The 14,273-nt window shown below is 33.9% G+C and overlaps 1 protein-coding gene across 3 annotated transcripts in view; it reads left to right on the top strand.

The window, feature by feature from the left end:
- The window catches only part of LOC116565149 (probable ATP-dependent RNA helicase DDX60), a 102,976-nt gene that overhangs the window by 81,415 nt on the left and 7,288 nt on the right, over positions 1–14,273 (top strand). For all 3 annotated transcript variants that reach the window (XM_032298612.1, XM_032298611.1, XM_032298613.1), the window contains 5 exons: positions 3,946–4,050; positions 4,319–4,460; positions 5,366–5,487; positions 10,827–10,974; positions 12,114–12,256. In XM_032298612.1, the coding sequence (XP_032154503.1) occupies positions 3,946–4,050; positions 4,319–4,460; positions 5,366–5,487; positions 10,827–10,974; positions 12,114–12,256 (660 nt within the window). The remainder of the gene's footprint in view (positions 1–3,945; positions 4,051–4,318; positions 4,461–5,365; positions 5,488–10,826; positions 10,975–12,113; positions 12,257–14,273) is intronic.

The raw sequence follows: 14,273 nt of genomic DNA, 5'->3' as shown, positions 1-14,273 counted from the left end.
ATCTAGGGAGTTCCAAACTTTCCCACATTTTTCTGTGTTCTTCTCAGCCCACCAAACTTCCAATTTCTGCCTGTTACCCAGTTCTAAAGTCACTTTTACATTTTTGGGTGTCTTTTCAGCAGTACCTCACTCTACTTGTACCAATACTATATTAGTCTGTTTTCACACTCCTGATAAAGACATAATCGATAATGGGAAATTTACAAAAGAAAGAATTTTAATGGACTTACAGCTCCACGTGGCTAGGGAAGCCTCACAGTCATGACAGAATTCAAGGAAAGTCACAGCTTACAATGAATGGCAGCAGGCAGAGAGAAAGAGAGAGAGAGAGAGACGGGGTAGGAGAGGGAGAGAGCGAGCTTGTGCAGGGGATATACTCTTTTTAAAACCATCAGATTTCATAAGACTTATTCACTATCATGAGAAGTACATGGGCAAGATCCACCCCAATGATTCAATTACCTCCTACTGGGTTCCTTCCATGACATGAAGGAATTGTGGGAGTTATGATTCAAGATGCAATTTGGGTGGGTACACAGCCAAACCACATCAGTACATCAATCATGAAATCTTTGCTGGTGCCTATTTCCTGAATAGTATTGCCTAGGTTATCTTCTAGAATTTTATAGTTTTGGGGTTTACCTTTAAGTCTTCAATCCATCTTGAGTTGATTTTTGTATAAGGTTTAAGAATAGGGTCCAGTTCAGTTTTCTGCATATGGCTAGCCAGTTCTCCCATTGCCATTTATTAAATAGGGAATTCTTTCCCCATTGCTTGTTTTTGTCAGGTTTGTTGATGATCAGATGGTTGTAGATGTATAGTCTTGTTTCTGAGTTCTCTATTGTTTTCCAGTGGTCTATGTGTTTGTTTTTGTACCAGTACCATGCTGTTTTGGTTACTGTAGCCTTGTATTAATGGTAGAGGCCCGGTAGTGTGATGCCTCCAGCTTTGTTCTTTTTTCTTAGAATTGTCTTGTCTATATGGGCTCTTTTTTGCTTCCACTATGAATTTTAAAATAGTTTTTTTCTAATTCTGTGGAGAACGTCAGTGGTAGTTTAATGGGAGTACCACTGAATCTATAAATTACTTTGAGCAGTCAGGCCATTTTCTCAATATTGATTCTTTCTATGCATGAACGTGAAATGATTTTCCATTTGTTTATGTCCTCTCTGATATCCTTGAGCAGTGGTTTGTAGTTCTTGAACAGGTCCTTCACTTCCCTTGTTAGCTGTATTCCTAGGTTTTATATTCTCTTTGCAGCAATTGTGAAGGGGCGTTCATTTGTGATTTGGCTCTCTGTTTGTCTGTTGTTGGTTTATAGTAAAATGCTTGTGATTTTTGCAGATGGATTTTGTATCCTGAGATTTTGCTGAAGTTGCTTATCAGCTTAAGAAGCTTTTGTTGCACTCCAGCCTGGGTAACAAGAGCGAAACTCCGTCTCAAAAAAAAAAAAAAAGAAGCTTTTGGGTTGAAATATTGGAGTTTCTAGATATAGGGTCATGTCATCCGCAAACAAGACAATTATTTTACTTCATCTCCTCCTCTTTCAATATCGTTTATTTCTTTCTCTTGACTGATTGACCTGGCCAGAAGTTTCATACTATGTTGAATAGGAGTGGTAAGAGAGGGCATGCAAATATTTTATCAAAATATTTTTTTGATGCATACAGAAAGCAGTTTTCATAGATCAAATCTTTTCTTTAGAGGAAAATATGTCCTTGTCACAATCTATGAGGTTCTGCAGAATCTGATCTCTTGTCAGATTGTAGAGCTCACTTCTTCCTCTTTCCCGACTGGCCTGCTACCCATTCCATGAACACTCCAGGCATATTCCTGTTTAAAGACCATGGCTCCTACTGTTTCTCCTGCTTCTAAGATATTTCCTGTGACATATGCATGACCTCACTCCCTTACCACATTAAATTCTTTGCTCTAGCATTACTTACTGAAGCCTACCCTCACTATGACTTCTAAATTGTAAATGTGTCTCCTGTATGCTGCGTTGACAATGTTCCTTATTCAGCTCAATAGAATTCTCATCACTTACCATATAACAACAAACCTATCTATGTATCGATCTGCATTGACGTATCCTTCTTTATGTCTATCATCTTTCTATCCATCTACCTAACTACCTGTATCTATCTTCTATCTATCATCTATCTATGTATCTGTGTATCTATCTATCGGTCTTCTACCTATCCTTCTATGTATCATGTATTGTTCTATCATCTATCTGTCTACATCAATCTACATGTAATCATCTATCTACCTATTATCTATCTTTCTGCCTCTATCATGTTTTTATGTATTTTCTCTATATTTCCCTTTAGAATGTAAGCACTTCAAGGCCAATACTTTGTCTGATTTTCTGAAGTAGACATTCAATAAATATTTATAGCATAACAATAATTTTAGGAAGATGATCAATTTTTCTAAAGAAGTGATCTGTTGCAGGTTTTTCTATTTTATCATTTTGGATGCATCTATTCAAATCTGATGGTTTGCCAAGCAATAGGTTATATGAAGTTTCTTCTGGCTTCACTCTATCCATTTAAATGCTAATCAAATACCCTTTTAAATCTGAGCTGGATGACTAGTTTTTGGCCCAAACACCAGTGTTTAGCAGATCTTCATCTATGTAGTTTCTGGACTGAAATGTCATGTCCTACTTTTGCCGTTCTTACCCACACATTGATATATGGATGACATTAATCACAATAAACTACAGTATGCAATGCCATCAGGATTCTTACCATCTTAGTATGACTTTACATATAAGGTCTGTATCTCTGTGGTTATAGTGAACCACCATGAAACCCTCACTCCTTACTACTCTGCTGTTTTCTGACTACTGCCATCTTGGACTCAGTGTGGCATGTGAGAGAGAAGAGGTTGTAAAAAAAGGCCATATATGGTGCCCTCAAAAAGTATCATCCCACAGTAAGGAGAAGGAAAGTGCACTCCCTTCTTCCACCCTCCCACTCTTTCTCCTTGTCTCTCTCCTTCCCTTTCTCCCTCTTCCCTTCTTCCCTTCTCTTCTTCTTTCCATCTCTCCTTTCCTACTTCCTTCCATCTCTCCTTTCCTACTTCCTTCCTTCCGCCCTCCCTCCTTTCCTTCCTTCTTCCCTCCCTCCCTCCTTCCCTTTTTCCTCCCTCCTTCCTCCCTCCTTCCTTTCTTCCTTCCTCTCTTCTTTCCTTCCTTCCTTTGTTCTTCCCTTCCTCCTTCCTCCCTCCCTCCTTCCTCCCTTCCTTCCTCCCTCCCTTGCTCCTTCCTTCCTTCCTTCCTCCCTCCCTCCCTCCCTCCTTCCTTCCTTCCTTCCTTCCTTCCTTCCTTCCTTCCTTCCTTTTTCCTTCCCTCTTTCCTCCCCCCCGCTCCCTCCTTCCCTCCCTCCTTCCTTTTTCCTGATCCACTAGTCTTATAATAAGTAGAGACTTTCTCTAGGTTCTATAACCCTCAGGCCTAATAAGTTCAATTTTGGTGATGCTGGGATTTTTTTTTTTTTAATTTCATAGACATTTTAGTGGAAGTTGAAAGATACATGTACTTTAATGCAGTTTTATACTGGAAAACAAGCAATATTTTTATAACATTGGTTGAAATCAACCTGGTTACATATTTTTGCAACAATACTGCAGAACACGGGATAACATATCTTTTTTCTTCTAGAACAATTTAAAAGCTATAAGCTCTACAGCTGGAATGGCTTTTATAATCAGACTGTTTAGCAGTATTTTCATTTCTGACAATTCTGTGTGTGTGCTCTATTTTGTTAAAAAAAGGATTTGCCATGTAACACTATAAAACAAATACATTGAATTTTATCTGATACATTTATAATATCTGTGTGGTATAAGAGACATTGATCTATCCTTTATTATCATTTTCAAATATATTTCTTAACACTTAAAGTTGTGTGTCTGAAAGTACTCTTTTCTTTAAAGGTGCTATCAGTGCTAAAGCATTCATTGCTGTCCTTCAAGCAACCAAGAGCCATGGACATGTTAAAACTTTACTTCTTGTTTTCTTTGCAGTTACTGGTGAAAGAGGTATGTATTAAATACACTTTTTTGTGGGGAAATATCATTGCTACTATCTAGATTTCTTACCATGCTGAACTAATTGTAGCTTTTAGAAGGTTCTATCCAATGACTGATATTACTTATAAATGGTATAATTATAAAAGTTGGGCCAGGTAATAGTTACAAATATTTCTTATATTGGCACTAAATACTATTTTAAACTGGTACTTACTAAGTTACTTATTAATTATGTGGTGAGTTGACTCAAACTAATAAATTGCTTTTTGTTCCTTAGGGCTTTTTAGATCAAGAAGGTAATCCTATGGGGTTTGCTGGACTTGTATCACATTTGCATTATCATGAACCTTCGAATCTTGTTTTTGTCAGTTTTCTTGTAAGTGGCCTTTTCCATGATCTCTGTCAGCCAACCAGGAAAGGTAAGCTTGAGATTTTATATATCTACAGAGAGACAGAATACAAAAATAACAACAGATTTGTAGAAAGCCAACACGGCAGGAATATTTTTCATAAAGAAAACACAATTAATATGTAGATTATTTATAGATCTTCAATTGACAAAATAAATACCTACTCATACATATTATAGGATAGTCAGCTATATTTTATGATACCTATTTAATGCCTCCAAAGTATTAACTTCCGTGATTCCTTGCCTCCAGGATTAATAACATATTAACTAATATACACTTTTCAGAAAATATTTTCTTCTAATTAAATACAATATGTGATCATCATAGTAAAAGGATATAGGAAAGCATTAAGTTAAAAATAAAAAATTACTCATAATTACACTATCCACAGTTAATGGCTGTTAATATTTGTGAATATTTTCTTCCAATCATATTTTCTTTGACTATTATTATATAGTATATCTAAATAGCAGCTATTATGTTAATAGTTTAATTTAGAATCATATCTTCCCCTAAAAATACCAAAATTTTACCCACATTAAGTAAATTTTAAAATACATTTTATTTAATACATTTTTGTTTAAAATCTTTGATTTTTACGTTTAAACACTAGATCTGTATGGTATTCTTAAAATCACTAAGATAGACCGAAGGGACGAAAATCTAGGCAAGGAAATAAGGCAATCTGTGTGGGATGATTAGGATCCAAATTATAGGGTATAGGTAACAAGAACGGAAAAGAAGGCACAGATAAAAACTGTTAGCAGATATATAGTAACTCTTCAATTGCTGTATTTGTCATACATTTTTAGTTTCCATGAAATTAAATGTAATATGACATTCCATTTAAACATGAAAAAACTAGAATTATACCCTTTTATATTTACAAAGAGATATTTTGTTTTCTATAGGCTCAAAACATTTTTCTCAAGACGTTATGGAAAATCTAATGTTAGTATTGGCACATCTCTTTGGAAGAAGATATTTTCCACCAAAGTTCCAAGATGCTAAATATGAGTTTTATCAGTCAAAGGTAAAATGTATGATTCTGATAAAATTTAGTAATGTAAAATCACTAAATAGATCTTACCTAAAATGACTCAGCAGCAGTAAAATTGCAACTCAAAGGCCAGTTCATTTTGCAGAATAATTTGTTCTTTCTGTAATCAGTGTGATATTTAATCTGTAATTCATGTTTCCCTCTGTAAAGCTACCAAAAAGTTCAAGTCTTTGTGAAAAAACACGATCAACATTTTACTCATGTTTTTATCTGATTGTATCAAATTATAACATCAGGTGACTAAAGAAAATATTTGCTAATTATACATTTAAGTGAAACAACTATCTTTATCACCAAATATACTGTTCTTTTAGGATCCTTTTACCTTAGGTAGGACTATGGAAGGGAAGTATATGTTGTGAATTGTAACATCTTCTCTGAGAAAATAATAGAATAGTTATCTAAGAAATCATTCCTTGACTCGCAGAGACCAAAAAACAGAGAAGTACTTTTTCAATTTTATTTGTAACATGCAACATTTTCTTTGGTTATGATTCTCTACCATCAAATCGACATCAAATACTATTACTATTATACTTCCCTAGAATAAAATGGGATATGCTGGTTTATACTACATAACCTTAGTGAGAAGCTGCTACAGAACAAAACAAAAAGTTAATACATATCTTCTAATCCCACAATGTTGGATTACAAGTCTGTGCTCTCATAGAATGTCCTCTAGAGCAGTGAACACATGGTCTAACCTATCATCTTCACACTTTTCACCACCCGTACATTTTTGAAGCAATTAATTGTTCTGTTTAAACAAATTTATATTTAACTTATAAAATTCAGTATCTCTATTTTGAAAGAAAGATCGTGATAAAAGTACTCTTTTCTGGGTAACAGACAGATCTGCATGAAATGTTGGAGTGCTACACCAAATGACTGAAAAATAGGCCAGACATGGTGACTTCTGCCTGTAATCCCAGCACTTTGGGTGTAAGAGGCGGGAGGATTGCTTGAGCCCAGGAGTTTGAGGCCAACCTGGGGAACATAGGGACACCCCATTTCTAAGAAAAAGAAAAAACTAGATAATAATTTCTAAAGTCCCATATATTAAATAAAAACTTACTAGAGAAAATAATCTGGGTCTGTCTTCATGGATAGGTTTGTATCCCCTTCAAGACATTTTCGAAGCCATCTAGGACTGGAAAATTAAACAACAGTTTAGGAAGTCTACAGGAAAGAGGTGGATCTTCAGTAGTTTTTTGTATTTGAGAAGACTAAGACCAACTAGCCTCATTCTCAAAATCCCAAGAAAGTCATCACCTAGAAAGAACGACAAAGCAGATATAGAATGAGGCTTATTAAAGCTGTAAAACAATACCCACTACAGTCTGTACTTGAACTGAGGTGATCATACTTTCACTCTGTTGGCTAAACATGAAAATGGGGGCATTCACTCTGGTGACAGATAACATCTAAAGCCTGTAAAGCCCTTTGAAAACAATTTCTGGTGCAAAACCAAAACCTAAAAAGGTGAGCAAGCATGAACATATGACCAATAAGCGGGAAGAAAAGAGACTGATGATTGTAGATCCATATATGATTCAGACATTAGTGTTAGCATATAAGGACTTTAAGTATGATTATTATGTTCAAGAAAATAAGAAGAGAGTCAAAAATTGGTAAAAGGATGGATAGTTTTACTAGATAATTAGAATGTGTAAAACTAAATGGACATTCTAGAACTGAAAATACAATATCTTACTTTCAGAATATACATTTCAGAAGTTATGATCAGTAAATTGAAGGCATAATAGAAGGCATCCAAAGTATAGCACAGAGATAAAATAAATTTAAAAAATCAAACAGCCTAAGAAACATGAATCATACTGAAAAAGTTTAATGTATATATAATGGGAGTCCCAGAAAAAGAAGATGGAGAAAAATGGCCAAAGATATTATCAAAAAGATAATAGCTGGGAATTTTCCAAAGCTGATAAAAGATAGCTCACCATAGTTTTAAAACCCTAGTCAATTTCAGGAAGAATAAATATAGAAAAACACTAAGCTAAAACTGCTTAAAACACAAAGAGAAAATCATAAATCACCTAGGACAGAAATAAAGTGACACATATCCTTCTAAGAAGCAATAATGAGAATGATAGATCTCTTTTTAATCAAAATAATGGAAACTAGTGGACAATGGTGCAACATTTTGTTGTTGTTGATTCAGATATTTTATATGCAAATACACACATTTATCAGATATACACATATATAAACTCTTGGTTATACATAACTAGAATCATATTAAACATACTATTTGCTTTTTTATATTTATATTAAAGATACTTTTTCAGGTGACTACATATGAATTTTTGGGGGGATTTTAAAAAATTTCAATAGTTTTTTGGAAAGCAGTAAGCATGAACACATGACCAATAAGCAGGAAGAAAAGAGGTTGATAATTGTAGCTCCATAAATGATCCAGATGTTAGTGTTAACATATAAGGACTTTAAGTGTGATTAATACATTCAAGAAAATAGGAGGAGAGGCAAAATTGATAAAATGATTTTATCAATTTTGATAAAATTGGTTTGGTTACATGTGTAAGTTCTTTAGTGGTGGTTTCTGAGATTTTGCTGCACCCATCATCCAAGCAGTGTACACTGCATCTAATGTGTAGTCTTTAATCCCTCACCCCCCTCACACCTTTTCCCATGAGTCCCCAAAGTCCATTGTACCATTTTTATGCCTTTGTGTCCTCAGAGCTTAGCTCTCATTTATGTAAGTGAGAACATACAATGTTTGGTTTTTCATTCCTGAGTTACTTCACTGAGAATAATGGTCTCCAACTCCATGTAGGTTGCTGTGAATGTCATTATTTCATTTCTATTTATGTCTGAGTAGCATTCCATAATATATATGTAAGACATTTTCTTTATCCACTCGTTGATTGATGGGCAATTAGACTGGCTCCATATTTTTACAATTGCAAATTGTGCTGCCGTAACCATGCCTGTACAAGTATCTTTTTTGTATAAAGACTTATTTTCCTCTGGGTAGGTACCCAGTAGTGGGATTGCTGGATCAAACGGTAGATCTACGTTTAGTTTGTTAAGGAATCTCCACACTGTTTTCCATGGTGGTTTTACCACTTTACAATTTCACCAGCAGTATAAAAGCGTTTCCTTTTCACCACATCCATGCTAATGTCTATCATTTTTTGATTTTTTGATTATGGCCATTCTTGCAGAAATAAGGTGGCATTGCATTGTGGTTTTGATTTGCATTTCCATGATAATTAGTCATTTTAAGCATTTTTTTCATATGTTTGTTGGCCATTTGTATATTTTCTTTTGAGAATTGTCTATTCATGTCCTTAGCTCAATTTTTGTTGGGATTGTTTTATTGTTGCTAATTTGAGTTCCTTGTAGATTCTGTGTATTTGGTCCTTTGTTGGGTGCATAGTTTGTAAAGATTTTCTCCCACTCTGTGGGTTGTCTGTTTACTCTGTTGATTATTTCTTTTGCTGTGCAGACAGTTTTTAATTTAATTAAGTCCCGTCTATTTATCTTTTTTTGGTTGCATTTTCTTTTGGGTTCTTGGTCATGAAGCCTTTGTCTAAGCCCATATCTAGAAGGATTTTTCCAATGTTATCTTCTAGAATTTTTATGCTTTCAGGTCTTAGATTTAAATCTTCGATCCATCTTGTATTGATTTTTGTATAAGGTGAGAGATAGGATTCAGTTTCATTCGGCTACATGTGGCTTGCCCAACTATCCCAGCCCCATTTGTTGAATAGGATGTCCTTTCTCCACTTTATGTTTTCATTTGCTTTGTCAAAGATCAGTTGGCGGTAAGTGTTCGCCTTTATTTCTGTGTTTTTTATTCTGTTCCATTGGTCTATGTGTCTATTTTTCCGCCAGTACCTTGTGGTTTGGTGACTGTAATGGTATAGTATAGCTTGAAGTCAGGTAATGTGATGTCTCCAGATTTGTTCTTTTTGCTCAGTTTTGTTTTGGCTATGTGGGCTTTTTTTTTTTTCCCATATGAATTGTAGGATTGTGTTTTCTAGTTCTATTAAGAATGATCATGGTAATTTGATGGGAATTGTATTGAATTTGTAGATTGCTTTTGGCAGTATGGTAATTTTCACAATATTGATTTTACCCATACATAAGCACGTTTCAATTTGTGATGTCTATTATTCCTTTCAGCAGTGTTTTGTAGTTTCCCTTGTAGAGGTCTTTCACCTCCTGGCTAGGTATATTTCTAAGTATTTTATTTATTTATTTATTTTGCAGCTATTATAAAAGGGGTTGAGTTTTTTATTTGATTCTCGGCTTGGTCACTGTTGGCATACGGCAAGGCTACTGATTTGTGTACATTAATATTGTATCCTGAAACTTAACTGAATTCATCAATCAGCTCTAGAAGCGTTTTGAATAAGCTTTTTTTTAAAATGCTTTTGAAAGCATTTCCCCCTGGGAATGTTTTCAGCTTTTCCCTGTAAAGTATAATGTTGGCTGTGAGTTTGTTATAGATGACTTTTATTACCTTAAGTTATGTCCCTTCCATGTCAATTCTGCTGAGGGTTTTAATCATAAAGAGATGCTGGATTTTGTCAAATGCTTTCTCTGCATCTGTTTAGATGATCATGTGATTTTTAATTCTATTTATGTGGTGTATCACATTTATTGACTTGCATATTTTAAACCATCCCTGCATCCCTAGTATGAAACCCACTTGATCAAGATGGATTATCTTTCTGATATGCTGTTGGATTCTGTTAGCTAATATTTTGTTGAGGATTTTTGCATTTATGTTCCTCAGAGATATTGGTCTGTAGTTTTCTTTTTTTGTTGTTATGTCATTTTCTGGTTTGGATATTAAGACACTTCTCTTTCATGAATATGAGTAAAAAAATTAATAAATTATTAGCAAAATGAATCCAGTGAGAGTTTAAAAAACCCTCACAACAAAGTGAGATTTATTCTAGGCATGCAAATGTACTTTGTCTCATTGCTTGCTATTCAAATATGTCACTAAGAGTCTTTGAAATATTTATAAGTCTAATGCTATTTGAGGGCATGCTTCTATTTAAAAGTGGTTTTGATTCAGTATGTTAAAATATATTTTTAAGGGTAAAGAGTAAGGTATTTGTTTTCGTAATTGCAAGTAGAAACAGAAGATGAATTTACCTGAATTTTACCAGTGAAAAATAAAACAATGACATTATTGAATAAATATTAATAGATAACTATAGAATTATATTGCTGTGTTCTTTACCTTTCTTCTTCCAAAGATTCAGTTTTGAAGGAAAATAAATAGATCTCTCGGAAAATTATTTGGCTTCTAGGTGTTCCTTGATGATCTCCCTGAGGATTTCAGTGATGCCTTAGATGAATATAACAGGAAAATTATGGAGGACTTTTCCACTTTCCTACAAATTGTTTCCAAACTGGCTGATATGAATCAGGAGTATCAACTCCCATTGTCAAAAATCAGTAAGTATATTTTACCTCCATTGTGGAAAAAATTTGAAGAATAAATAATCTTGCCTAAGCATAATTTATTCTCGAAGAAGAGTGGAACCCCATTATTCTGCCTTCAATTGAGGAGATTCCTCTTGCTTCCTAAAGAAAAAAAATTATGCTTATTAGACATTAAAAGGGCAAAAGAGAAGGAAACTAAGTAGGGCCATTTATAACCATCTTGTTAAGTGTTGCTTCAGGGTCAAGCCTGGAAAATACAGTAAATCATCTATGAGATGAAGAGAAACTAGAGACTAATTCTGCTTAGTCTTGAGAGAAACTATGCTTAGTGTTCATAAACATAGACTCTGAGCATCTTTCCTGGGTCCAAACTCTGGCTGTGACTTATTAGCTGTGAGATCTTGAGTGAGAGACTCCACACTCATGCTTTAGTTTTCTGAACAGACATATGAGAAAGGGAATACATTATCTACCTAGTTTTGATGGGTGTTAAATGATCAATTTATTATATATGAAGGTTTTAAAATAATGTTTGCCATATGGTTAACACCTTAGCATTTGCTCTTCTCATGAGCTAATAGATGGAAGCCTTCTAAGGGAAAATGGACATGAAAAAGTGAACATCACAGATGGGGTGAGATTGGAGTCTGTGAATATTTTGCCTCAGTTACAAATTAGAGCCCAGTTTGAATGTCTGATCTATTTTACATTTATAAGAATGTAAATGAAAAATATTTTTTATTCTCATGCACTACTTCCAAATGTATTAATAGTGGCTGCATGGTGTCAAGAAAGATTCTGAAGCCAAATCTGAGTTCAGTAAGAAACAGTACAAAGGTAATAACTATAATTCTCTGATGAGTGCAATTTAAATTTAGTCTTTCATTTCTTATTGATTAAAGCACCTAAAATGTAATACAAACTTTTATAATAGTGATACAAACTTTAATAACCAACTTGCATTTAATGTATTCTGTGCCAAGCTGTGCTACTCACCTTATGTGATATAACTTATGAAACATTTCAGTCTTGAAGCTCAATGGCTACATGAAGTTCAATGGCTCCTATTGTAACATGGTCTAGAGAAAGTATCTGAGGTTTGACAGTTTTGCTGAGTTCAAAACTAATCTATTCCTAACCATTACGGTCAGAATTCACAGGTAAAGAATGTGAAGACTCCCAACTTGTATCTCATTTGATGAGCTGCAAGGAAGGAAGAGTAGCAATTTCACCATTTGTTTGTCTGTCTGGGAACTTTGATGGTGATTTGCTTCAACTGGAAACTCCAAACCATGTAAGTGAAGAATGGGTTTTATTAATAAAAGGTGTGTAAGAAAGAATTGATTTATATTGCTAGGCAGCTTAGAAAGAACTTCAAATTTCCCTGATTAAAAAGGAAAAAAAAAAATCTGGGCATATCAATCGATATTGGTGCTTTTGAAGCCAGTGTGGTTTCACTTTCTCAGAACTGGCCTGAGGACACTACTGTACTCAGGAGTTTCCAGGCACTACTACTTTTCTTCCATCGGTGAAGATTCTGCTAATATTGACACAGGTTTGCTATGGAAGTAGCACATAAAACTGTCTTCAAGCTTTCTCAGTACTGTACTGCTATAAATGCTGTGAATACTACTTATATTTTGCATCCATGATGCCTAAAATGGAATGCAAAGAACTAGGCACGTCTGGAAGATCCTGGATAATTCATATGAATGTTGAAACTTGTTGAAATTTAATTTATATTTTAATACAAAATTTGAGAAAAAAACATTTTATTACATTTGATATTATGAATTGATATTGGTGTCTCAACTCTATTTTATTCCAAAATCATAGTCCTCTATCACTTAAAGTAATTTTGAAAATGATATACCCCTTGTGCATTTTAAATAAGCATGTACATTTTTATCCTAAATTTAAATACTTTCTAATGATACTGTTTTTAGTTTCAAATAAATGTTGGTATGCTGAAACCAATGAATCATTCTTTTAATTGTATAAAATGGAGTATCAACAAGAAAGTGTTTTTACACCCATAGTCATTAAGTTAAAAACAAGTCAAGAAAAACTTTTTATAGGGATTTATAAATTTGCAGTTATTTTTTTGTTGAACTCACATTTTTTTCATTTTCCCTCACATAATTTACCTTACCCAACTCACTTTATACAAATTTACTTTACTAAAATAAGTTATAACCTCTTAAAATTGTTTTTCTTTTATTATTTATTATATTTTAATGTAACGTTAAATATACATACAAATACATACTTTTATAGCACATAGATACGCTATAAAGCCTTGAACTAAATGGACACCATGTACTAAGGATACGTGTGCTCCTCTCACGTTTAATTTTCTTGCCTCCCTCTTCCCCCAGGCCATCAACCTTTCTAATTTTGTGTTTTTCATTTTCCTTTTTAAAAACTACATATTAGAAAATCCCTTTTTATATTTGTTTGCTTGAATTTTATGAAAAGTGAAGTAAGTTACTTCAGTCTCCTGGAAGTCGCTTTTATTTACATTCAATGCTATGCCTTAAAGTTTATCCCTGTTATAACATCAAACTCTCCTTTACTTTTACTACTTAATAATACTTTATAGTGTGAATATCAAAGAACCTTTTGATCTATTCTCCTGTTTTGAATGGTTGTGTTTCTTTCCAGCCTTTGGTATCACACAAAGGGTTCCTATGGATGTCTGGTGCATATATGCAATAGTTTCTCTTAGGTATTGATTTTCTGGGTTAAAATTACTTTCTGAGTCAGATAGGAATAAGAATATTCAATTATTAAACTTTTCAAGTGACTACAACTCATTTACAAAGTAGTTGTGCCAATTTACACTCATACTAACAGTATGCTAAAGTTCTGTTGATCCCGTACAGTACAGTTTGCAAAAAAAAAAAAAAAAACAGACATGCAAATCACGCTGCCATGTGTGTACCTATGCAACAATCTTGCATGTTCTTCACATGTACCCCAAAACCTAAAGTGCATTAAAAAAAGAAATATTACCTACCAAAAAACAACAATTAGACAGCAAACACTTCATCAGCAATAATTGATGCCTGGAAGATAATGGAGTTATAAGTTCAAAATGTTAGGAGAAAAGAAATGAAAAAGCCAGGATTCCCTGCCCAGCTAAGCAATCATAAAGAATGAAGGCAAAATAAAAACATATTAAAACTTACAATGACTATGTTGCACGAATAGACTCTTAGTAAAGAACTGATATATCGCAGAATGTACTTCAGAAAGAAGAGCCCAAAGAAGGAAGCAAGACAGACTGGTGGTCACAGAAATTGACCATA

This window comes from Sapajus apella, unplaced genomic scaffold (genome assembly GCF_009761245.1).
Source record: "Sapajus apella isolate SASKATOON/1434 unplaced genomic scaffold, GSC_monkey_1.0 scaffold39, whole genome shotgun sequence".
Taxonomy (NCBI): Eukaryota; Metazoa; Chordata; class Mammalia; order Primates; family Cebidae; genus Sapajus; species Sapajus apella.
Note: the sequence above shows the minus strand (reverse complement) of the source record. Positions and strands in the feature narration are given on the sequence as shown.